The 25,050-nt window shown below is 39.0% G+C and overlaps 1 protein-coding gene across 2 annotated transcripts in view; it reads right to left on the bottom strand.

Moving 5' to 3' along the window:
- Positions 1-25,050, bottom strand: part of LOC126176933 (beta-alanine-activating enzyme) — a 178,095-nt gene that overhangs the window by 79,126 nt on the left and 73,919 nt on the right. For both annotated transcript variants that reach the window (XM_049924124.1, XM_049924125.1), the window contains exons 6-7: positions 8,126-8,399; positions 4,600-4,893 (exon numbers count right to left, since the gene is read on the bottom strand). In XM_049924124.1, coding sequence (XP_049780081.1) covers positions 4,600-4,893; positions 8,126-8,399 — 568 coding nt within the window. The remainder of the gene's footprint in view (positions 1-4,599; positions 4,894-8,125; positions 8,400-25,050) is intronic.

The following is a 25,050-nucleotide window of genomic DNA, read 5'->3' as shown; positions in this document are numbered from 1 at the left end:
CATCTGAACAGTATTAACCCGAAGATACAGTATACGATGGAGAAAGAGAGCAACGGTCAACTCAATTTCCTGGATGTGTCAGTAATTAAACAGGTGGATGGGGCATTGGGCCACAAGGTATATAGAAAGAACACTCACATGGATCAATACCTCCCCAAGGAACCAAACCATCATCCTAGGCAATAAAGAGGTGTCACGAAAACCTTGGTGGACAGAGCTAACAACATCTGTGAGCCGGCTTACTTGCACGATGAACTTAATCACTTACAGTCAGCCTTCATGAAAAATGGATATACCAGCAAGGAAATTGATTGAGCCCTCCATCAAAGAAGAAAAGAAGCCACAAGTCCAGAGCAACAATGGCCACCTACTGGAAAAGTTTTCCTGCCATTCATTAATAAAGTCACGGACAGTATCGGGAAAGTTCTGGCCAAGTATGGGATCGAAACAATATTCAAACCCACCAAGAAGATTAAGGAATATTTGTTGTTATGGTCTTCAGTCCAGAGACTGGTTTGATGCAGCTCTCCATGCTACTCTATCCTGTGCAAGCTTCTTCATCTCCCAGCACCTACATCCTTCTGAATCTGTTTAGTGTATTCATCTCTTGGTCCCCCTCTGCTATTTTTACTCTCCACGCTGCCCTCCAATACTAAATTGGTGATCCCTTGATGCCTCAGAATAAGCCCTACCAACCGATCCCTTCTTCTAGTCAAGTTGTGCCACAAATTTCTCTTCTCTCTAATTCTCTTCAATACCTCCTCATTAGTTGTGTGGTCTACCTATCTAATCTTCAGCATTCTTCTGTAGCACCACATTTTGAAAGCTTCTATTCTTTTCTTGTCTAAACTATTTATTGTCCATGTTTCACTTCCATACATAGCTACACTCCATACAAATACTTTCAGAAACAACTTCCTGACACTTAAATCTATACTTGATGTTAATAAATTTCTCTTCTTCAGAAATGTTTTCCTTGCCATTGCCAGTCTACATTTTATATCCTCTCTACTTCGACCACCCATCAGTTATTTTGCTCCCCAAATAGCAATACTCATTTACTACTTTAAGCGCCTCATTTCCTAATCTAATTCCCGCAGCATCACCCGACTTAATTTGACTACATTCCATTATTCTCGTTTTGCTTTTGTTGATGTTCATATTATATCCTCCTTTCAAGACACTGTCCATTCCATTCAACTGCTCTTCCAGGTCCTTTGTTGTCTCTGACAGAATTACAATGTTGTCGGCAAACCTCGAAGTTTTTATTTCTTCTCCATGGATTTTAATTCCTACCCCAAATTTTTCTTTTGTTTCTTTTACTGCTTGCTCAATATATAGATTGAATAATGTCGGGGATAGGCTACAACCCTGTCTCACTCCCTTCCCAACCACTGATTCCTGTTCATATCCTTCCACTCATAACCACCATCTGGTTTCTGTACAAGTTGTAAATAGCCTTTTGCTCCCTATATTTGACCCCTGCCACCTTTAGAATTTGAAAGAGAGTATTCCAGTCAGCATTGTCAAAAGCTTTCCCTAAGTATACAAATGCGAGAAATGTAGGCTTGCCTTTTCTTAATCTATTTTCTAAGGTAAGTCGTAGAGTCAGTATTGCCTCACGTGTTCCAACATTTCTACGGAATCCAAACTGATCTTCCCCGAGGTCGGCTTCTACCAGTTTTTCCATTCATCTGTAAGGAATTCGTGTTAGTATTTTGCAGCAGTGGCTTGTTAAACTGATAGTTCGGTAATTTTCACATCTGACAACACCTGCTTTCTTTGGGATTGGAATTATTATATTCTTCTTGAAGTCTGAGGGTATTTCGCCTATGTCATACATCTTGCTCACCAGATGGTAGAGTTTTGTCAGGACTGGCTCTCCCAAGGCCGTCAGTAGTTCTAATGGAATGTTGTCTACTCCCGGGGCCTTGATTCGACTTAGGTCTTTCAGTGCTCTATCAAACTCTTCACGCAGTATCATATCTCCCACTTCATCTTCATCTACATTCTCTTCCATTTCTATAATATTGTCCTTAAGAACATCACCCTTTCTGCTTTCCCTCCTTTGCTTGGAACTGGGTTTCAATCTGAGCTCTTCATATTCATGCAAGTGGTTCTCTTTTCTCCAAAGGTCTCTTTAATTTTCCTGTAGGCAGTATCTATCTTACCCCTGGGAATATTTAAGAACTGCAAAAGAGGCCCTAGCAACACCTGGGTATACAAAATTCCACGCAGTTGTGGACAAGTATATATTGGAACAACGAAAAGAAGTGTAAACACCCACTTAGCCATACATAAAAGAAACTGTCGCTTAGGACACATCGAAAAATCGACCGTAGCTGAGTATGTTTTTCGAGATGGGAACCACGAAATTAAATTTAATGAGACAAGTGTTCTAGCATGAACATCCCATTATCATGCATGCATGTATAGAGAAGCAATAGAGATTCACAAACACCATAATAATTTTAATAGAAAAGTGGAAGTTTTAAAGTTTGACAAAATATGGATGTCGACATTGCGCCAGCAGAATGACAATTGATTACTCTTAATTGAGAATGATGACAACTTCCAAAGACAGGCATACCATCGGCATCACGTGACAAATGGTGGTGCTCTATAAATGCGAGAGTACCTGGTGCATCAGTAGCAGTAGCCAGACGACCTCAGACGATGTCTCCCGCAGATGGAGACGAAACATTAGGTGGAAATTTTTCACATCGACCACGGCCTCTCAGCCCGGAAGTTTTAACTGAAAACGGTGGTCATGTTCTGTGTTAACTTGGTGCAGCATAACAAGGGGAAAAAAAAGGTCACTGTGCACACGCAAACATCTGTGTATACAGAAAGTGCGGACTATATATGAACATGCATCAGCCAAAACCCACAGCATATGGAGAAAAAGTTATTGGCTATGGATGACAAGTGGTGGATATGGAATGTGTGGTGATCTCCTCGGAGCAAGAGGGTCACTGACATTGTCAAGGGCCAGAACAAATGAAGACGCTCTTTGAACTGACTTATTCTCATGGTAGATATTGCTTGAACTGCTTCAGTGTATGTTGAGTTACATGATTGTCATTATTTAGAACATTATTGTAACATCGATCTGTCATTTGTTTGACTTGGGTTGTTCAAATACACAAGAATCATAGAAGAAAGGAGTAAAATGATAGTACAGTAAAGCTGAGTAATGAAGAGTTTTCCTTCAGCAGCACCCACAGGAAGAAGTAGTACGATGAATTCAAGTTTGTACATTGCTGTGGTACAGAATAGCTGAACCACAAGAACTTTTAGAACAGTAACCATATTTATTTACAAAAATTAGCAAAATGGTAACGTAGACTTTGATTGACAGATCCAATGCAGATATTATCTACACATACACAACTACTCAAAGTGTATGTTACACATCACACTGTACGCCACTTGAGTTCAAATCATAAAATTTCCTTCAAAGTCTACTTTCAGTACTAACTACATACGTCCCATTCAAGTTCAGTGCTACAGTAATGCAATTTGGAATCATTTTGACAGTAAATGCTCGAATAAATGCGTTATGTCAAGGAACAAAGAATATGGTTAATGAAAAGTTAATTAAAGATGGAGCACAATCTCACTTGGGGGAAAGATGGTTAAGGTATCCAGCAGTATCCTCTCAAAGGAAATATCCTACACTCACCTTAAGCAATTTAGGGAAATCACAGAGAAGCTAAACCTAGACAGCTAGACAGGTTTTGAACTACCATCATGCTGAATACAGTTCTAGCGTTTAGCATTGCATCATTGTGATCTATTATATAACACGTTAACAAGATTGTTAAAAAGCTATTTACACTCTTACAAAGTATAATTTTATCACTAGGATTTCAACATAAGTAAATAGTGATGTTAAGCTCTCCATAATGTGAAACAATCAAAGATAGAAAATGAGCAACAGAGGAAAAATAATCACTTTTGTCAATGGAAAGATGACTAAATGTGAGCCGAAGATATTTTTAAAGAAAGGCTATACCCTGTAACATCCAACAGCAGTCATCATGGTTTTTTTTTTATTTTTTTAAAATAAAGGTCAATTTAGTTACTGTCTATCTAATTGTAATAAGAAAATATGTTACAATCGGAAAATGACATTATGTCTGATCTGCAAAGTAAGAATGAAACAATTAATTTTTATTCACTTCATTATTTATACTAGATGTAGTAAAACAAAACTTGGAAAATGATAGTCAGCTACGGACAAAAAAAAAAAAAAAAAAAAAAAAAAAGTGTTGCATTGTTTAAATCCCCACCCAGTGAAGCATCCAGAGGTACTTTTACCTTGTTTTATGAGGTCTTTCACTGGCAATCTTTCATTCTTAGTGTCTATGAAAAGTGACTGTTTCCTCAGTCTTGTTACTGTTCAGCAAATAAAAGCAAACCAAAACCTTGATAAAAACATATTATATGGGCAGTTTATGCATTCTGGTAACCGAAAAGACACTTAAATGACATTCTCTTAGAGGTATTACCAGTAGTATACATATAAAATTTCAGTAACTCTATCCAAGAATCATACATAAGAAAGATTCTAATTTTATTACTTTATAGTCTTACCGTTATCCAAAATGTCCACACATTCTCTGAATGTAGCACCTCTTCCAGTAAGAAGAGCAGGCAATAGAGAGGCAGGAGGGTGACGACCTAGATGTAATTCCAAGAGAGAGAAAAGCTGAAGAGCAAGTATGGATGATCCACCTTCTTCCAAAAAGCCCCCTGATGATGGTTCTTCATTCAGTAATTCAGACCACAGTGTTTTCAGTGTTCCTTCAGAGGTTTTCTTCCTAAAATCTTGTTCACTGTGGACTAATGACACAACACAAGACTGGACAGAAGGAACATCCACTTTTCCTGAAATGTTACAAAGGAAATTAATATAATATTAACTATTAATTGACAGAAATGTAAAATTAAGGTGTTTTTGTACAAGTTCCCATGCTGTATAACAGTTGGGAGAAGCTGTAATTTATAACATAAAACATATTCTCAAAAGTGCATGAGCAAATTAGGAAAAAAGAAATAAAAATGGTCAAAATTACAATTAAGAAGCCAAAAATAAATCACTAATCAGCTACAATGTTTGAGAACCTGACTGTGATTGATTTTAGGAATTAACAATGGAATGGCCCTATGAATGAGAATTGTAATCATAATGCAGCAATTTATAAGAGGTCTGAGGGGAAGCTTAGCTTTTCTATTAAGGAGATATACTCGTTTATATGAAGCTGATGTGTTTCATTTACAGGAAAACATCTGTCTGAAATCCTTCATGGGACAGGATGTGTGAAGAGGATTGAAAAGATTCAAAGTAGAACAATTTTTGATAGTTTTTGTATAGATGGTATACAAGCACCACTGAACTGCACTATGAACTTCAATAAGATACCCCAGAAAAATGTAATTGTACAGAAAATGAAGAACTGCTATTAGAATTTCAAGAATCTCTTTTGTAGCAGGTCCTGCAAAAATGTTACTCCTTTCTGTATACAAATATTGTGCACAGACTATACTGTTAAAATTACAGGATACATTGAAAAGTGTACAGGTGTAATTTTATTGATCAGCATCCAAGAACACAGTGGATAGCTTGAAAAGCATTAATGCAGCTGTAGCAAAAAGGATAATAATTTTTTGTTGTGTACGTATGTTGGATAGCTGTCAATTGTCTGTCCCACCTTCAGACTGCAGCTCTGATAGGCAATATTCTGCACCAAAAGATAACATTTTGTTGTAAAAAGTTGTTACAGAAATATAAAAATGGCAAGCAGGTGTCACTGCCAAAATATAGTGTGATGGAAACCCCATTTATTCAGTGAATTGAGAAAAGCATTAAACAGCAGATAATTTCTCATTAATCTGGTGTCTTTAGACACAAAAATCTCTTGCCTACTTAATTACACTAGATCAAAATTGTTTTTCCTGCATATAAGGAAACACCTCGATGAAGATCTGAGGGAACTAAATTAAACTGTTATAGTGCAGTTTTTCCACACTGGGCAGTGAGGGGATAAGATGATGTAAGAAACTGCAAGTAGAATGCAGTTCAGATACACATACACTAACTTATCAGAAGTATCCAGACAGCTATTAGTAGATGTTATTGTGGGATGTGTCCACCATTCACCTTTATGGTGACTTGATCTCACTGCGGACACTTTCACTGATGTAACAGGTCTGTTAAAAAAATTTCGAGAACTTTCATAATTTCATGCCAATGGTGTGTTGGAGTGAAATGTGGTTGGAATCCCTGCAAACACCTGTGTTTAATGTGTAACTGCTGGAAGTTTCACTGTTGTATGTCTGTTAGTTATTGTTCAGTGCTGTATTTAGTAGAATGTTGTGTCACACAGTTTGCGAATTTTGAGATGGCAGAGTTAGAGGAGCAATGTATCTGCGTTAAATTTGCGTGAAACTCAAGAAACCCTTTCCAGAAACACACCAAATGATGCAGAAAGCCTACAGTGATGAGTACTTAAGCCAAACTCAGTGTTACGAATGATTCAAACAGTTTAAAAATGGCCGGAGGAAGTTAAAGACGGCCCCCATTCACGATGCCCTTTGGTGTCTACCAATTGTCAGCAATGTCAATGAAATCATGTGCCAGTAGAAGACTCACTGTTGAAGAGATTGCACAAGAACATAACATTTCAGTTGGATCATGTCATGAAGTCCTGACACAACATCTTGAAATGCATTATGTTGCCACCAAGATTGTCCCACGGCTCATGAGTCAAGACCAGAAAGACATTCGCCTTGCACTCTGTGAAGAGCTTTAGGACTGTGCAAATGAGAAGGAAATGACCCTTAACAGAACCACTGCTGGTGATGAGACATGGGTCTATGGTTATGATGTTGAGACCAAGGTTCAGTTTTCACAATGGGTTGGGAAAGTTTTTACAAGATAAAAAAAAAGCTCATCAGGTCAGGTCACATGTCAAAGCCATGCTGATAGTTTTCTTTGTCTTTGAAGGATTAGTTCATCATGAATTCATGCCACAGTGACAAACTGTTAATCGATGGTACTATCTGGATGTGTTCCAATGCCTGTCAGAAAATGTGTGAAGGAAATGGCCTGAAATGTGGCAAGACAATTCATGGTTCTTGTGTCACAATAACTCACCTGCACATTCATCCCTGTTGGTGCATGACTATTGCACAAAAAATGAAACCACTGTGCTGTCTCATCCTCTGTACTCTCCAGACCTGGCCTCTGCGGACTTTTTTTTTTATTTCCAAAGTTGAAAACACCATTGAAAGGAAAAAGATTTGCAATGACAGATGAGATAAAAGCAAATTCGCAAATGGCACTTCGCGTGATCCTGTAAGAGACATACCAATACTGCTTGGTGGCTTCAGCTGCCAGAGGCTGCAGTCATGTGTGTGAGTTGCTCCGATTGTGTGTGTGTGTGTGTGTGTGTGTGTGTGTGTGTGTGTGTGATTATTTATATATATATATATATATATATATATATATATATATATATATATAGAGGGAAACATTCCACGTGGGAAAAATATATTTAAAAAGAAAGATGATGAGACTTACCCAACAAAAGCGCTGGCAGGTCGATAGACACACAAATAAACACAAACATACACACAAAACTCTAGCTTTCGCAACCAACGGTTGCCTCGTCAGGAAAGAGGGAAGGAGAAGGAAAGACAAAAGGATATGGGTTTTAAGGGAGAGGGTAAGGAGTCATTCCAATCCCGGGAGCGGAAAGACTTACCTTAGGGGGAAAAAAGGACAGGTATACACTCGCACACACACACATATCCATCCATACACACAAGACACAAGCAGTGGTTAACAAGTCAGGCGGCAGACTTCTATGAGGAGGGTATTCAAAACCTGGTACAACATTATGACAAGTGCCTCAATATTGACGGAAATTATGTAGAAAAGTAGATTAAGGTACAGGCTTTAATGTAAAAATAAAATTATTGGGATATCTTAGCACGTCGTTTTTTAATTTCAAAACGGTACTTACTTAAAAAACATGCCTCATATAAGCTAGCTGTATAAGGATAAGGAAATAACACGTTTTTTTCCCAAGATGTAGGAAATGTTGGAATAAATTACCATGTCTTGTGAGAGGAAACTTCTTAAGTTCAACAACAACATCAGGAACATGATCCACAGGTAAGACGTCCATAAGGTGCTTTCGCAGTTGAGAGCAGTCAACACATTCAGAAACAGCCAAGATGAGACTGGAATCCACTAATACTGCACAACATATTGCACCAGAGGTCAGCCTTGTTGCTGTAGTTTCTATCAGTAACAAGTCTAATCGGTGTCCCCATCGTTTTGTCATTCTATCATGCCGGCCCATGTAGAAAAGATGGTCTGGACCCACCTGAGGAGCATAACAAGATTGGTTATGATTTTGCAGCTAATTTTCCTTTGCCAGATAAAACTGCCAAAATGAAATGAAATAAATTCTCATTTATAAATTGCAGTATTATTCACTTACTTAATCACTGACTTGGAAATAAATACAGAAATAAAGTAACAATTATAGACATTCAAATCTTTGTAAGTGAAAGCAAAGAACAATGCTAAACTCTCTTCAGTGACAAAATGTAAAGTACCAATGAAAATTATATGCATGCATTTACATTTCTCATCAGTCAACATATTAACTGATGAACTCTGCATGCTGACCCTCTTCATCACACCGATAATTTCAGCTAACAAGAATCTAGAATCTAAAGCTCAAACACTTCTCAGTATTCCCTCTGCTATGATAATGACAAAGTAATGAAAACACAATATTACAGTGTTGTTGTGGTGTTCAGTCTGATGACTGGTTTGATGCAGCTTTCCATGCTAGTCTATTCTGTGTAAGCTTCTTCATCTCTGTGTAGCTACAACAACTTGCATCCATTTGAACCTACTTACCATATTCAAGCCCTCGTCTCTCTCTCTACAATTTGTATGCCCCACAGTTCCCTCATTTACCAAAATGATAATTCCTCGACGCTTCAGGATGTGTCCTCTCAACTGATCCCTACTTTCAGTCAAGCTGTATCATTAACTCCTTCTCCCCTAATTCAACAGAGCATCATTTTGCCTTCTCCACAGATTTATGTCATTACCAACTCACAATGTTTTTGTTTTTTCTTCCTGAACATTAACTCCCTTTCCAAATTTCTCCTTGGTTTCCATCAAAGTTTGCTCAGTGTAAAGATTGAACAACATTTGAGATAGGTCCCAACCTTGCATTACTCCTTAATCAACTATTGCTTCCCTTTCACGTTCTTCAGCTCTTGTAACTGCAGTCTGGTTTCTGCACATGTGGTAAATAACTTTTCAGGCCCTGTGTTTCACCCTGCTACCTTCAAAACTTACAAATGCTACAAGCATAGGTTTGTCTATCTTCAACCTATCTTCTTATTTAAATTGTAGGGTCTGTATTTCTCTTGTATCCAAACTGATCTTCCCCAGGATTGGCCTCTTCAAGTTTTTCCATTCTTCTGTAAATAACTGATGTCAATATTTTGCAACCATGAATATTAAACTGAAGGTTTGATAGTACAAACAACTGCCTTTTATGGAATTGGAAATGTTACATCCTTCTTGAGGTCAGAGGGTAATTCCTGTGTCTCATATGCAGTATCTCACACATCAGGTGAAATAATTTTGTCATGGTTGCTCTCCCAAGGTTCTCAATAATTCTGAAGAAATGTCGCCAACTCCAGGAGCCTTGTATCTACTTAGGTCCTTCAAATTTTTCTCCAGTAACATATCACCTATCTCAGCTTTGCCTATTTCCTTTTCTCTTTATGTAATACTGTCCTCAATTTTGTTCCCTTTATATAGTTCCTCTATATATTTCTTCCACCTTTCAGCTTTCCCTTCTTTGCTTAGTGCTGGCTTGCCATCTGAGCTCTTGATATCCGTACAGTCACTTCTCTCTTCTCCAAAGGTCTCTTTTATCTTCCTACAGAGAGCGTCCATCTTTCCTCTAGTTATGCATGGTTCTATATCCTTGCATTATTCCTCTACCCATTCCTGCTAGCCATCTTTCATTTTCTGTCAACCAAATGTTTTACACGTATTTATTCCCCTTTGACAGCTTCATTTGCTACATTTTTAAATTTTATGCTTTCATCAATTAAATTTAATAGTTCCTTAGCTATTGAAGGATTTCTATAAGGCCTTGTCTCTCTATCTATTTGATCCTCTGCTGCCTTATCTGTTTCATCCATCAAAGCTACCCAATCAGTTTCTATCATATTCCTTTCCCTCATTTCAGTCCAGCATTGCATAATTCTCCCTCTGAAACTCCCAAAAATCTCTGGTACATTCAACTTTTCCAGGTCCCACCTCCTTAATTTCCTATCTTTTTGCAATTTCTTCAGTTTTACTCTGCAGTTCATAACAAATGAATTATGGTCAGCGTCCATATCTCCATCTGGAAATGTCTAATAACTGTGCAAAATTCTACCAGGTGGCGTCCTTTTTCATTCCTTTCCACCAGGCCATGTCCTCCTACTATTTTTTTCTTCTCTTCCTATTCCTACTACCTAACCCCAAATCACCCAACACAATTAAAGTGTTATCTCCTGTAACTAGCTGAATAATTTTCTTTACCTCATCATACATTCTTCCAATCTCTTCATCATTTACAGAGATAGTTGTCGTATAAACTTGTACTACTGAGATTAGCGTTGGCTTCATGTCTCCCTTGGCTATAATAATGTGTTCACTATGCTGTTCATATTAGCTTAACTGCATTTCTATTTTCTTACCCGTTATTAGGTTATTAGGCCTATTCCTGCATTATCTTGGTCATATTTTGTGTTGATAACCCAGTACTATATGACCAAAAGTCCTGTTCTCTCTGCCACTGCACTTCACTAATTCCCACAATTTCTAACTTCAACCTGCACATTTCCCTTTGTGAAACACATAACCTACCGACCCACTAAGGGACCTAATGTTCCACACTCTTGATGACACTGTCCCCTTGAGTAGCCCCCATCTGGAGATCTGAATGGAGAACTATTTTACCCTGGAGGATGCCATCATCATTAAGCCATACAGTAGAGGTGCATACCCTTGCAGCAAAAAATTACAGCTATAGGTTCCCCCTATTTTCAGCCATTTTCAGTACCACAATAGCAGTGCCATGTTGGCTAGAGTTACCAGACCAGATCAGTCAATCATGCACCCATCATGCAGACTGTTAATGCTGCAACTACTGAAAAGGCTGTTGTCCCCCATCCCCTTTTTTTCAGGAACTAAAAGTTAGTCTGGCTATTGTCAAAATATAGGTACTGTTACTTGTTAGTAGGTTTAATATGAAAAGAAGTGTGCAGCTGACACTTGCTGAGAGGTCAACATCATGGGTTTTGGGGTAGGACCACGTGAAATTTAATCATGAGAATGTATTTAGGGATTCCAAACATTTAAACAGGTCAGTCTCACCATGAGTCCTTATGGCAAAGATGTCATCAATGTATCTAAACCTAACGAGGGGCTGAAGGCTTGTGGATTCCTGGATAGTCCCTAGAAGAAATCCATGAAAAGGGTCACTTCCATGACACACCATCGAGGCGAGTGTCGCAGTTGCTGATCTTACACTCCTATGCATTAATTTGACGAGGGTGGGACCCGCCATGACTGGATGGCCCAAGTGCTACACATTTATGTTAACATAATTATTTGGTGACAACTGATGATAAAGCTTTATGCTTACAAACCAGTCATGCAACAACTAAAAAATTACTCACAACTGATGCAGATTTTTTATTCTATTAATATGTTCTTCAGTTGCAGATGTTTGCCTGATCAAATACTTTGTACTATAGGTTGCAGGTGTTGATCAACTAAGGCAGATATATGTTTAGTGGGTGCTTAGAAGACAGCAATTTTGGGATGGCTAGGGTAATTGGGTTTATGGATCTTAGAAAGAAGATGAAGAGTAGTGCTGCTGACCCTTCAAAAAACCTGCTTAGAAATATGTCTCTTGTCACTCAGTATTATGCTGCTCTTGAATGTATTAATCAGCTACTTTGACAAGGCTATGACCTCCTACAATCAGACCCTGAAACAAGGTGCACTCTGCGTGATATTTTGTCCACCACACTTAGAATAGCTTTTCCTCACTCCAACACTCCACATATTCTGGAATATCCTGGTCATATCCTATGCTCCTTCTCCACCCTATTTCCATACCCTATTGTTCCTACGACTGCGAGCATCTTCACTGTAAGACTTGCCCTATGAACCTCCTATCACCACCTATATCAGCCCTGTAACTGGCAAAACATATATCTATATCTATACTCTGCAAACCACTGTGAGCTGCACGGCAAATGGTACATCCCACTGTACCATATATTGGGGTTTCTTCCTCTTCCATTCAGGTATGGAGCACAGGAAGAATGATTGTTTGAATGTCTCTGTGTGTTGAGTAATTATTCTAATCGTATCTTCATGATCCCTATGTGAGCAATACATAGGGGGTTGTAGTAGACTCCTAGAGTAACCACTTAAGACAGTTCTTGAAACTTCGTTAATAGACTTTCTCGAGATAGTTTACATCTACCTTCAAAAGTCTTCAAGCTAGCGCCTTCAGTATCTCTGCGACTCTCTCCCACGGATTAAACAAAACCTGTGACCATACGTGCTGCCCTTCTCCATATAAGTTCTCTATGCCCTATTAGTCCTATCCTGTAAAGGTACCACACCCTTCAGCAATATTCTAGAACCAGTCACACAACTGATTTACTGATTTGTAAGCAGTCTCCTTTGTAGATTGCTTGCACTTTCCCAGTGTGCTACCAATAAACTGAAGTCTGCCGCCTGCTTTAACCACAACTGAACCTATGTGACCATTCTACTTTATATTCCTACAAAGTGTTAGACCCAGATATTTATATGAGTTGGTCGATTGCAACTGCGACTCACTGACATTAGTCACAGGATACTATGTTTTTTCATTCTGTGAAGTGCAAAATTTTACATTTTTGAACATTTAAAGCAAGTTGCCAACCACTGAACCACTTTGAAAGCTTATCAAGATCTAACTGAATATTTATGCAGATTCTTTCAGACAGTACTTCACTATAGATAAGTACGTCATTTGCAAAAAGCCTGATTTTACTATTAACATAGTCTGCAAAGTCATTAATATACAAAACAAACAGCAAGGGTCCCAACACACTTGCCTGGGGCACACCCAAAGTTACTTCTACATCTGACGATGACTCTCCATACAAGATAACAGGTTGTGTACTCCCTACCAAAAAGTCCTCAATACAGTCACAAATTTCACTTGATACCCCATTTGATCATACAAATGACAATAAGCTTAGGTGTGGTACTGAGTCAAATGCTTTTCAGAAATCAAGATATACAGCATCTACCTGATTGCCTTGATCTAAAGCTTTCAGTATGTCATGTGAGAAAAGTGCAAGTTGGGTTTCACATGACTGATGTTCTCGAAATCCATGTTGGTTGGCATTGAGGAGGTCATTCTGTTCAAGACACCTGATTACGTTTGAGATCAGATAAAGATTCTACTCAGAATATGTTCTAAGATTCTACAACAAATCGACATCAAGGATATTGGATGGTAGTTTTGTGGATCACTTTTACTACCCTTCTTGTAGATGGGTGTGACCTGTGCCTTTCCCAAGAACTGGGCAATGTTTTTCTTTGAGGGATCCATGATAGATTATAGTTAGAGAAGGAGCTAACTGAGCCAGAAATTCAGAGTAGAATCTGATGGGGATTCCATCAGTCCCTGGAGCTTTGATCAAATTTATGACTTCAGATCTTTCTCAATACCACTGACATTAATACTTATTTCATCCATCTTTTCAGTGGTACGGCAATTAAATTGGGGCAATTCTCCTAGGTTTTCCTTTGTAAAGGAACATTTGGAAATAGAGTCAAGCATATCAGCTTTTGCTTTGCTACCCTCAGTTTGTGGAGATGAAGATGAAATGGGAGATATGGATACTGTGTGAAGAGTTTGACAGAGGACTGAAAGACCTCAGTCAAAACAAGGTCCTGGAAGTAGACAACATTCCATTAGAACTACTGATAGCCTTGGGAGAGCCAGCCATGACAAAACTCTACCATCTGGTGAGCAATATGTATCAGACAGGCAAAGTACCCTCAGACTTCAAGAAGACTGTAATAATTCCAATTTCAGAGAAAGCAGGTGTTGACAGGTGTGACAATTACTGAACTATCAATTTAATAAGTCACGGTTGCAAAATACTAACACGCATTCTTTACAGACAAATGAAAAAACTGGTAGAAGCCACCCTTGGGGAAGATCTGTTTGGATTCTGTAGAAATGTTGAAACACATAAGGCAATACTGACCCTACGACTTATCTTAGAAGATAGATTAAGGAAAGACAAGCCTACATTTCTTGCATTTGTATACTTAGAGAAAGCTTTTGACAATGCTGACTGGAATACTCTCTTTCAAATTCTAAAGGTGGCAGGGGTCAAATATAGGGAGCAAAAGGCTATTTACAACTTGTACAGAAACCAGATGGTGGTTATGAGTTGAAGGATATGAACAGGAATCAGTGGTTGGGAAGGGAGTGAGACAGGGTTGTAGCCTATCCCCGACATTACTCAATCTATATATTGAGCAAGCAGTAAAGGAAACAAAAGAAAAATTTGGGGTAGGAATTAAAATCCATGGAGAAGAAATAAAAACTTCGAGGTTTGCCGACAACATTGTAATTCTGTCAGAGACAACAAAGGACCTGGAAGAGCAGTTGAATGGAATGGACAGTGTCTTGAAAGGAGGATATAATATGAACATCAACAAAAGCAAAATGAGGATAATGGAATGTAGTCAAATTAAATCGGGTGATGCTGAGGGAATTAGATTAGGAAATGAGATACTTAAAGTAGTAACTGAGTTTTGCTATTTGGGGAGCAAAATATCTGATGATGGTCGAAGTAGAGAGGTTATAAAATGCAGACTGGCAATGGCAAGGAAAGCGTTTCTGAAGAAGAGAAATTTGTTAACATCGAGTATTGATTTAAGTGTCAGGAAGTCGTTTCTGAAAGTATTTGTACGGAGTGTAGCAATGTATGGAAGTGAAACATGGGTAATACGTAGTTTGGACAAGAAGAGAATAGAAGCTTTCAAAATGTGGTGCTACAGAAGAATGCTGAAGATTAGATGGGTATATCGTGTAACTAATGAGGACGTACCGAGTAGAATTGAGAAGAAGAGGAATTTGTGGCACAATGTGACTAGGAGAAGGGATCGATTGGTAGGACATGCTCTGAGGCATCAAGGGATCACCAATTTAGTATTGTACGGGAGCGTAGAGGGGATAAATTGTAGAGGGAGACCAAGAGATGAATACATTAAGCAGATTCAGAAGGATGCCAGTTGCAGTAGGTACTTGGAGATGAAGAAGTTTGCACAGGATAGAGTAGTAGGGAGAGCTGCATCCAACCAGTCTCTGGACTGAAGACCACAACAACAATAACAACCCTCAATTTCAGTTCCCGTGTCACTCACTAGAGATTGGACACTAACTTTGGTGCCACTAACAGCCTTTACATACTACCACAATTTGAGAAAGATCACTTGTAAATATTCTGATACAGCAGTCACTGAAGGCATCACACATTGCTCTCTTGACAGCCAAATATGTTTCGTTCAGCATCTCTCCATCTATAGCCCTACACTTTGTTTTACACTTATTACACACTAATCTCTGTTTCTTTAGAAGTTTCTTTACAGTGACTGTATACCATGGAGGTTCCCTCCTATTATGAACCATTTTACTGCATAAATATTTATCCAGTGCACAGTCAACTATTCTTTTAAACTTGAGGCAGAGTTCCTCTACATGCTCCTGCCCTCTGCTGAAAGTTTCAAGTTCCTCACGAGATATGACACGACAGATTTTTTTACTTAGTTTACTGAACATATATATCTTTCCGCTTGTTTTAGTTGTTCATTGTTGCCACAACTGCATCATGGCCACTGATACCAGCTGTGATGTGGACATCAGCTGTGATGTGGACATCCTCAAAGAGGTCAGGTCAATTTGTTGCCATTAGACCCAATACATTTCCATCAAGAGCTGGGTTCCTAACTATCTGTTCTAGGTAGTTTTCAGAGAAGCCATTCACTAATGTTTCAGAGGATGTCTTATGACGTCCATCACTAACAAAACTGTAATTTTCCAAATTAATTTCTGGATGATAAAGTCTTCACCAATGATTACAGTATGCTTGGGAAACTTACATACAAGTAAACTTTGGTTTTCTCTAATTTTCTGGTTACTTCAAGAGAATAGTCTGGCGGGTGATAGAAGAATCCAATTATCACTTTATGCCTACCCCGATACTGGGTCTTGCCCAATTTCTACCTTGGTGGATTTGAGTTTCTTGTCTACTGTGACAAATATACCACCGCCATTTACCATTTGCCTATTCCTTCAAAATACACTCAGATTTTCCCCAGAAGTCTCACTGGTATCTATTTCAGGTTTCAACCAATTTTCTGTGCCTAGTATTATGCGAGCTTCACTGCTTTTCACGAGCGCTTCAAACTCTGGCTCTTTGTTGTGAATGCTTCGGAAGTTTATCATTAGAATTTTAATACTCCCGTCAGTGGGAGGCATTTCTTTCGATCTTACACTAATACTTTAGGGTTTCCTACAGCCTTCATCATGTAGATTGGATGGAGAGTTGCCTAATCTAAAAAACCCTTGTGTACACCCCACACGTAGTTATCTATCTGACTAGCAGCCTCTTATGTGTAGTGCACACCTGACCCATTTAGGGGGCCCTACAGTTTTCAACCCTATGGTGCAAGTCCAAGAATCGTAGCCTGGCTTGTCACAGAACTTTTGAAGTCTCTGGTTCAGTCCTTCCACTCAACTCAGAGCCAGAGGGCCACAATCAGTTCTGGGGACAATGCTGCAAATTGTGAGCTTTGTTGAAACTCCATGTGCAAGGCTGGTCTCAGTCTTTGTTGAAATGACTCAAGAATGATCTTGGATCCCAGATAACAGGGACCATTCATTCCAACATGTGCCAAAATTTGCAGTTGTTTGTACACTGTTCCTCAATGGCTGTTGGAATAGCCTCTTCAACATGTTGAATGAGGCCCCCACGCATGCACACTGAGTGCACCTGGTGTCCTTTCCTGTCCCTTGCTGCCATTTCCCTAAAGGGCACCATCATTCGCCATACGTTTGAACTGCCGATGATTAATAGACCCCTACCCTTTTGCATTTGCCTCCTTCTGACACCGGACAAAACAGGTTTTCCCACAACAGATGAAGTGGGTCAAACTGGCTCATTTTCACTTCCAGAGACAGATAGCACCCCAAACTTGTTGGTTAGGAAGATCAGTACAGCACCCTGCATCCTCCCTGGTCCCCCTCCACCCTGTACAGGACTCGTTGATCTACCATTGACACGCCACTCACAGTCAAGTGGACGAGTTATGACAGATCCTGTACTTTCAGCAGAGGAGATGTGATCCATGGGAGAGGATAGTACTTGAAGTACCAATGGTACAGGTATCACAGGTACACGACTCTCAGGAACTCTTCCAACGCACCAATTCAAAGCAGCTGCCATTCTTTTGACAGTAGTCAGGGTGATTTCCAGCTGCTGACGAACATCAACCAATTCATCCTGTGTTCAAGAACAGCGTTCATAGTGGGGCTGTATTTTAGCTGGTACATTGTATTATAAGGCAGTAAACTAGTAACTTTACGTTAATCCCACTTATTATCTTTTAATCTGTTTAGTTAAAAAGTTGGTGATTTCCAATTAGAATTGAAGCAATTACACAAAACGAGATTTCTATTAAGGCAACACAAAAACCTGTGGTAAAAACTACTAGTTTCCTAAAACCCTTCCAGGTTAATTATAGTTGTTAGCAAACTCAAAAATCAAAGGGAGAGCCATCTGTGAAACAGCACACGTTGTGTACCAGCTGTTATGTAAACAGTGGAGTCATACCAAAATAAAAGTCCATTCAGTACGAGTACCAGCAAGTTAACAGTTAGGATTAATGGGCATGGACAGAGGAGGTATAATTGCAGCACAGTATCCTATTGCAGAGCATGCTCTACACGACAGCCATGACCTTGGTGCTTGTTTCACCACCTGGATTTTCCTCTGACATCAGTTTCTTAGAACTCCACTGGTGGGAATTGGTGTTACAACAAGTCCTAGATTCTCACCACCTGGTCTTAATTTACATTAATTTCTTCAGTCTCAACATTTCTTTTCAGTAACTATTCCTTTCTTTACTGTCTTTCAGTTTTATATACATTGTATTTTCTGACCCGTCCATTTTTTCTCACCCCTCACATCCACCTGTCTACCACATCTAATACAATTTCTGCTCTTATTAAGTTTTACACGGTGTTTTGTCAGTAATCCATCTTGCTTATTACCCTATCTTCCACCTCCAAACTCTTGGGTTTTCAAATCTCAACCTGTACTGTCCCCAACATTCAGTCTTTCCTTCTCATTCTGCCTGGCAAGTCTCCCCTGACCTGGGGTTCTGACCCCACCAGTTCTTTTTCTTCATCCCTCTTCCTTCCATTTCAACCCTTCTGCCAGCAGGAGGAGCCATTGGCTCCGACAGCTTGCACATTTCCTTAAATTTCATATATATTTCCTCATTCTGCTACTTGGTGAGTAGATTTTTTATCCAATTATATTAGAAATACTGCCATTTATAATTTTTATAGATGTAAAATATCGGTATACATAAAATTTAACTGTCTTCATTAACTTTAACAAGCAGCTGTAATGACTGTACTGTTTCCAGCAAAATGCCAATAAAATAAATATAAAAGATAAAATAAAAAACTGCATAATAACATTTTTGCTCAAGGATGACATAATTTTTTTTTTCATTATGCCTACAGGTAGTTACTTAATGTGTATAATTTTCACTTTTACTTTACTATGTTTTTTTCCTAATCATGTTCTGAGACAGGGAACGGACTTTTAATGTATGAGAGTTAAAAATGAAATTTTCTTCTTTCCTAAGATCAGACACCTGTTAAAAGTGGTTCCCTATAAATAATTATGAACTGTTGTGCATAAAAATAAAGATCTTGTAGCATGACAACTACACCTACTGTTTGCATTATATAGTTGTTTTTCCCCTACACAATATAATTAAACAATTTTGTTTCATTTCACTTAATAAAAATATGCCTATTCATACAGGCTTCACCTAGATTTGATGCAGTAGGAATTATGGCTCCAATTAAGTGTCATTATTCAGAAATGCATTTTGCAACAGTGTAACTCAGTCTGTACTCATTTGCAACAAAGACATTTGTACAGTGCATGGGGCACAAGTGAGATAGCCATGTGTTGACCTACACAGAGAGGACAGTATGTTGCTCTTGGTAGCAAGCCCGTCACAAACTCACTTGGCCACAACTTGTCTCTGACAAGCAATAGGAGGTCATTCTATTGGATAATAGTCCTCAGTTTATGTGCAAAGTGTTCAGGAGTTCCCTGCAATCTTAGGGTGTGCAGCATACAAGGACCACCTGACAATTTCGGCGATACAACCCTAGTGAGAGAGTAATGAAATAGTTGAACAGAATGTATTAATAAGGTAGAAGGGCATGACACCACCTCATATGAGATATACATATTCTATGTGAGGGGAATAAAAAATGAGCTGCAATTGAGAACAGGGAATAGAATAACAACAAAGAGTCACTCGCCACCCCCTGACTCGCCACCCCACCCACTGACTGATCACAAAGGATCAGCCCTTTGTGGCTGAGCAACTTCCAGGAGTGGAGAAACTGAATCACATTATTATCACTGTTACCTTCTTGGAGATGTCTGTCTAAGCAACTATATGAAAGGTTGTTTGTTTTTATGCTATGGATGTTTAACTTCTTTTAGCTAACAAAGCATCATAGGTGGCCTGTAATACATATTTGTTGTATGAATGCAATAAACATGTTATATAATGTTTCCAGATGTTTTTCTACTTTACAGCTTTTTCACCATTGTCTTTTGCTAGATAACAAAGAACTTTTTGGAACACAAGTTTCATAAGGTTATTGTTACTGTTTGGTACCACCTAAGATATTTTACTGTCACATATGAATCTCCTTGGAATTGTATCTCATTGTCCTGCTGTTGCAAATGTAAGAAACATTTCAACCAATCCATTAATTCAGTTTAAGAAGTAGTTCTTGACCGAGAAGCAGCTGGGCACTTGCGCTGACTCCAGAAGATGCAAGCTAATATTTGAACTGGATAATGAGCCTACAATGTGCAACAGCGGCACATGACTAGCCTCTCAGTTTGCAGGGTCCAAAGATGTAAGGCTAGAAAATTCCATGTGTATTATATACAGAGGGCATCATGCATTAACCACATGATCAGCCATGCACAGGGCAGAATCGTCAAACCTTCCAGTAGTAGTGCATATCAATAGTTAGCCACTTCTACCCTTTTCCTTGAGCAATCCTACAGAATTTTGTGCTCTGCGTCACTCAAAGCTTGCTTTTCAGCCGAGGTCAGAGAACCAGCTGGTGGCCAACCACCAGTTAACCTCAGTGAATTCCACCGCACGAGGTAAGCTCTTCTATCACGCTTACAGCCATCCTTCTTACTCCCTCTCAGGGCACGACACTGCATACATCAAGATGTCCAGTTTTCCGGATTTTTTTAATACATTTCACATGACCACTTCACTTTCTTTGTGTGTTTTTTAAAAACATGTGTTTGTGTGTTTATCAGTCTTTTTTGTTTGTGCTGAGGTGTCTGTATGCAGTTTGATATTCATGTGTTTGTTATGTAAGTGCATTTGTTATTGTGCATGGTGGGAGATGCGCTCTCTCTCTCTCTCTCTCTCTCTCTCTCTCTCTCTCTCTCTGTGTGTGTGTGTGTGTGTGTGTGTGTGTGTGTGTGTGTGTGTGTGTGTGTGCGTGCATGCATATGCATGCACACACTTTTAATGTGGAAGGAATTGTCAGAAGAAAGGAGATTGAGTGAGTTGCTATTTAGCCTGGTAATGTTCTAATCCCAATTTGTTATCACTTGATCAGTGAGTTGTTACTTATATTAATTAAGTCATTTGTTACTATTTTGATCTTTGCTAGGATTCTTTGAATGTGAAAATTTTCCTATAATGTTGAGAGTTTCCTGTTGTGACTGTTCATTCTGATAACTTTAACATTTTGTTCCTTGTTGAATGGTCCATGTTTATGCTTTGTTTGTTTTGTGAAGGTGGAATTGCTATTTTCATACTTCCACCTTCTTATATGTTATTTGTATCTAGTTTTGAAATTTCCATTTGTCATTCCCAGATACACTGACTTGTAAATTTGACATTCTAATTGGTATACATTATTTGCCAGCCCAGCTCTATGGTACTTATCTGGTTTTTATAGTGTGTGAGTAAATGTGACTAGAAAGTTTTTGTTGTTTGCATGCTTTGTGTGATCCTTGTTTCTTCAGTATGTTTGCCATCCTGTGTGTTGAACTGTGTATGTACATTAATTTGTTGTCCAGTCGTTCGTGTTTGTCTTCTGTATGTTTGTGTGTACTGTAGTGACTGTACTGATTGTGAAGATTTGGGGTGCTTGTGCCCTCTATCTGTTTTAATTTTTCTTTAGCTGTGTTTTGATTTTGTCATCAAGTCACTGTACTGTATGTGTGATGTACCCACTGTGTCTGGCTGCGAGCTATATTGCTTCCAATCCATTTTCAAAGTTTTCTCTGCTGAGTGGATTTTATTTAGACAGTCTGTCATGTGTTGAACAACTGCTAGTTTGTGGCTTTGTGCATGAGTTGATGTGGCATGTGTAATTGGGTATGTTGTTTTTCTGTAAATGTCAAACTTGTGCTTATTGTTTCTCTCTTTACTGTTGTATCCAGGAAGTGTATTTGTTTATACATTCATTTTTTCATGTTGTTGTTGTGGTCTTCAGTCCTGAGACTGGTTTGATGAAGCTCTCCATGCTACTCTATCCTGTGCAAGCTTCTTCATCTCCCAGTACCTACTGCAACCTACATCCTTCTGAATCTGCTTAGTGTATTCATCTCTTGGTCTCCCCCTGCGATTTTTACCCTCCACGCTGCCCTCCAATACTAAATTGGTGATCCCTTGATGCCTCAGAACATGTCCTACTAACCGATCCCTTCTTCTGGTCAAGTTGTGCCACAAACTTCTCTTCTCCCCAATCCTATTCAATACTTCCTCATTAGTTATGTGATCTACCCATCTAATCTTCAGCATTCTTCTGTAGCACCACATTTTGAAAGCTTCTATTCTCTTCTTGTCCAAACTATTTACCGTCCATGTTTCACTTCCATATATGGCTACACTCCATACAAATACTTTCAGAAATGACTTCCTGACACTTAAATCTATACTCGATGTTAACAAATTTCTCTTCTTCAGAAACGCTTTCCTTGACATTGCCAATCTACATTTTATATCCTCTCTACTTCGACCATCATCAGTTATTTTGCTCCCCAAATAGCAAAACTCCTTTACTACTTTAAGTGTCTCATTTCCTAAACTAATTCCCTCAGCATCACCCGACTTAATTCCACTACATTCCATTATCCTCGTTTTGCTTTTGTTGATGTTCATCTTATATCCTCCTTTCAAGACACTGTCCATTCCGTTCAACTGCACTTCCAGGTCCTTTGCTGTCTCTGACAGAATTACAATGTCATCGGCAAACCTCAAGGTTTTTATTTCTTCTCCATGGATTTTAATACCTACTCCGAATTTTTCTTTTGTTTCCTTTACTGCTTGCTCGATATACAGATTGAATAACATCGGGGAGAGGCTACAACCCTGTCTTACTCCCTTCCCAACCACTGCTTCCCTTTCATGTCCCTCGACTCTTATAACTGCCATCTGGTTTCTGTACAAGTTGTAAATAGCCTTTCGCTCCCTGTATTTTACCCCTGCCACCTTTAGAATTTGAAAGAGAGTATTCCAGTCAACATTGTCAAAAGCTTTCTCTAAGTCTACAAATGCTAGAAATGTAGGTTTGCCTTCCCTTAATCTTTCTTCTAAGATAAGTCGTAAGGTCAGTATTGCCTCACGTGTTCCAGTATTTCTACGGAATCCAAACTGATCTTCCCCGAGGTCGGCTTCTACTAGTTTTTCCATTCGTCTGTAAAGAATTCGTGTTAGTATTTTGCAGCTGTGACTTATTAAACTGATTGTTCGGTAATTTTCACATCTGTCAACACCTGCTTTCTTTGGGATTGGGATTATTATATTCTTCTTGAAGTCTGAGGGTATTTCGCCTGTTTCATACATCTTGCTCACCAGATGGTAGAGTTTTGTCAGGACTGGCTCTCCCAAGGCCGTCAGTAGTTCCAATGGAATGTTGTCTACTCCGGGGGCCTTGTTTCGACTCAGGTCTTTCAGTGCTCTGTCAAACTCTTCACGCAGTATCGTATCTCCCATTTCATCTTCATCTACATCCTCTTCCATTTCCATAATATTGTCCTCAAGTACATCACCCTTGTATAGACCCTCTATATACTCCTTACACCTTTCTGCTTTCCCTTCTTTGCTTAGAACTGGGTTTCCATCTGAGCTCTTGATGTTCATACAAGTGGTTCTCTTATCTCCAAAGGTCTCTTTAATTTTCCTGTAGGCAGTATCTATCTTACCCCTAGTGAAATAAGCCTCTACATCTGTAAGTAGGCTGTTTATGTTTTCTTATTGGCAACGTTACGTAGCGCTCTGTATGAAAATCACTGGCTGTACTGTGTGCACTCTGTGGCTAGTTTGCATTGTTGTCTGCCATTGTAGTGTTGGGCAGCGGCAGCTGGATGTGAACAGCGCTTAGCGTTGCGCAGTTAGAGGTGAGCCGCCAGCAGTGGTGGATGTGAGGAGAGAGATGGCGGAGTTTTGTAATTTGGCGTGAACTGCTATATATATTATAACTATTAAGGTAAATACATTGTTTGTTCTCTATTAATATCTTTCATTTGCTAACTATCCCTATCAGTAGTTAGTGCCTTCAGTAGTTTGAATCTTTTATTTAGCTGGCAGTAGTGGCGCTCGCTGTATTGCAGTAGTTCGAGTAACGAAGATTTTTGTGAGGTAAGTTATTTGTGAAAGGTATAGTTTAATGTTAGTCAGGGCCAAGCGCTCTGTATGAAAATCACTGGCTGTACTGTGTGCACTCTGTGGCTAGTTTGCATTGTTGCCTGCCATTGTAGTGTTGGGCAGCGGCAGCTGGATGTGAACAGCGCTTAGCGTTGCGCAGTTAGAGGTGAGCCGCCAGCAGTGGTGGATGTGAGGAGAGAGATGGCGGAGTTTTGTAATTTGGCATGAACTGCTATATATATTATGACTATTAAGGTAAATACATTGTTTGTTCTCTATTAATATCTTTCATTTGCTAACTATCCCTATCAGTAGTTAGTGCCTTCAGTAGTTTGAATCTTTTATTTAGCTGGCAGTAGTGGCGCTCGCTGTATTGCAGTAGTTCGAGTAATGAAGATTTTTGTGAGGTAAGTTATTTGTGAAAGGTATAGTTTAATGTTAGTCAGGGCCATTCTTTTGCAGGGATCTTTGATAGTCAGATTGTGTTGCGCTAAAAAATATTGTGTCAGTTTAACCACAGTCATATACAATTGTTCTAAGGGGACGTTTCACATCCTTACATTTGTCCTCTAGCCATCCCTGCTTAGCCATTTTGCACTTCCTGTCGATCTCATTTTTGAGACGTTTGTATTCCTTTTTGCCTGCTTCATTAACTCAATTTTTATATTTTCCCCTTTCATCAATTCAATTCAATATTTCTTCTGTTACCCAAGGGTTTCTAGTAGCCCTCGTCTTTTTACCTACTTGATCCTCTGCTGCCTTCACTACTTCATCCCTCAAAGCTACCCATTCTTCTTCTACTGTATTTCTTTCCCCCATTCCTGTCAATTGTTCCCTTATGCTCTCCCTAAAACTCTGTACAACCTCTGGTTCTTTCATTTTATCCAGGTCCCATCTCCTTAAATTCC

The sequence above is a fragment of the Schistocerca cancellata genome, chromosome 3 (genome assembly GCF_023864275.1).
Source record: "Schistocerca cancellata isolate TAMUIC-IGC-003103 chromosome 3, iqSchCanc2.1, whole genome shotgun sequence".
NCBI lineage: Eukaryota > Metazoa > Arthropoda > Insecta > Orthoptera > Acrididae > Schistocerca > Schistocerca cancellata.
This window is presented reverse-complemented; position numbering and strand designations above follow the sequence as displayed.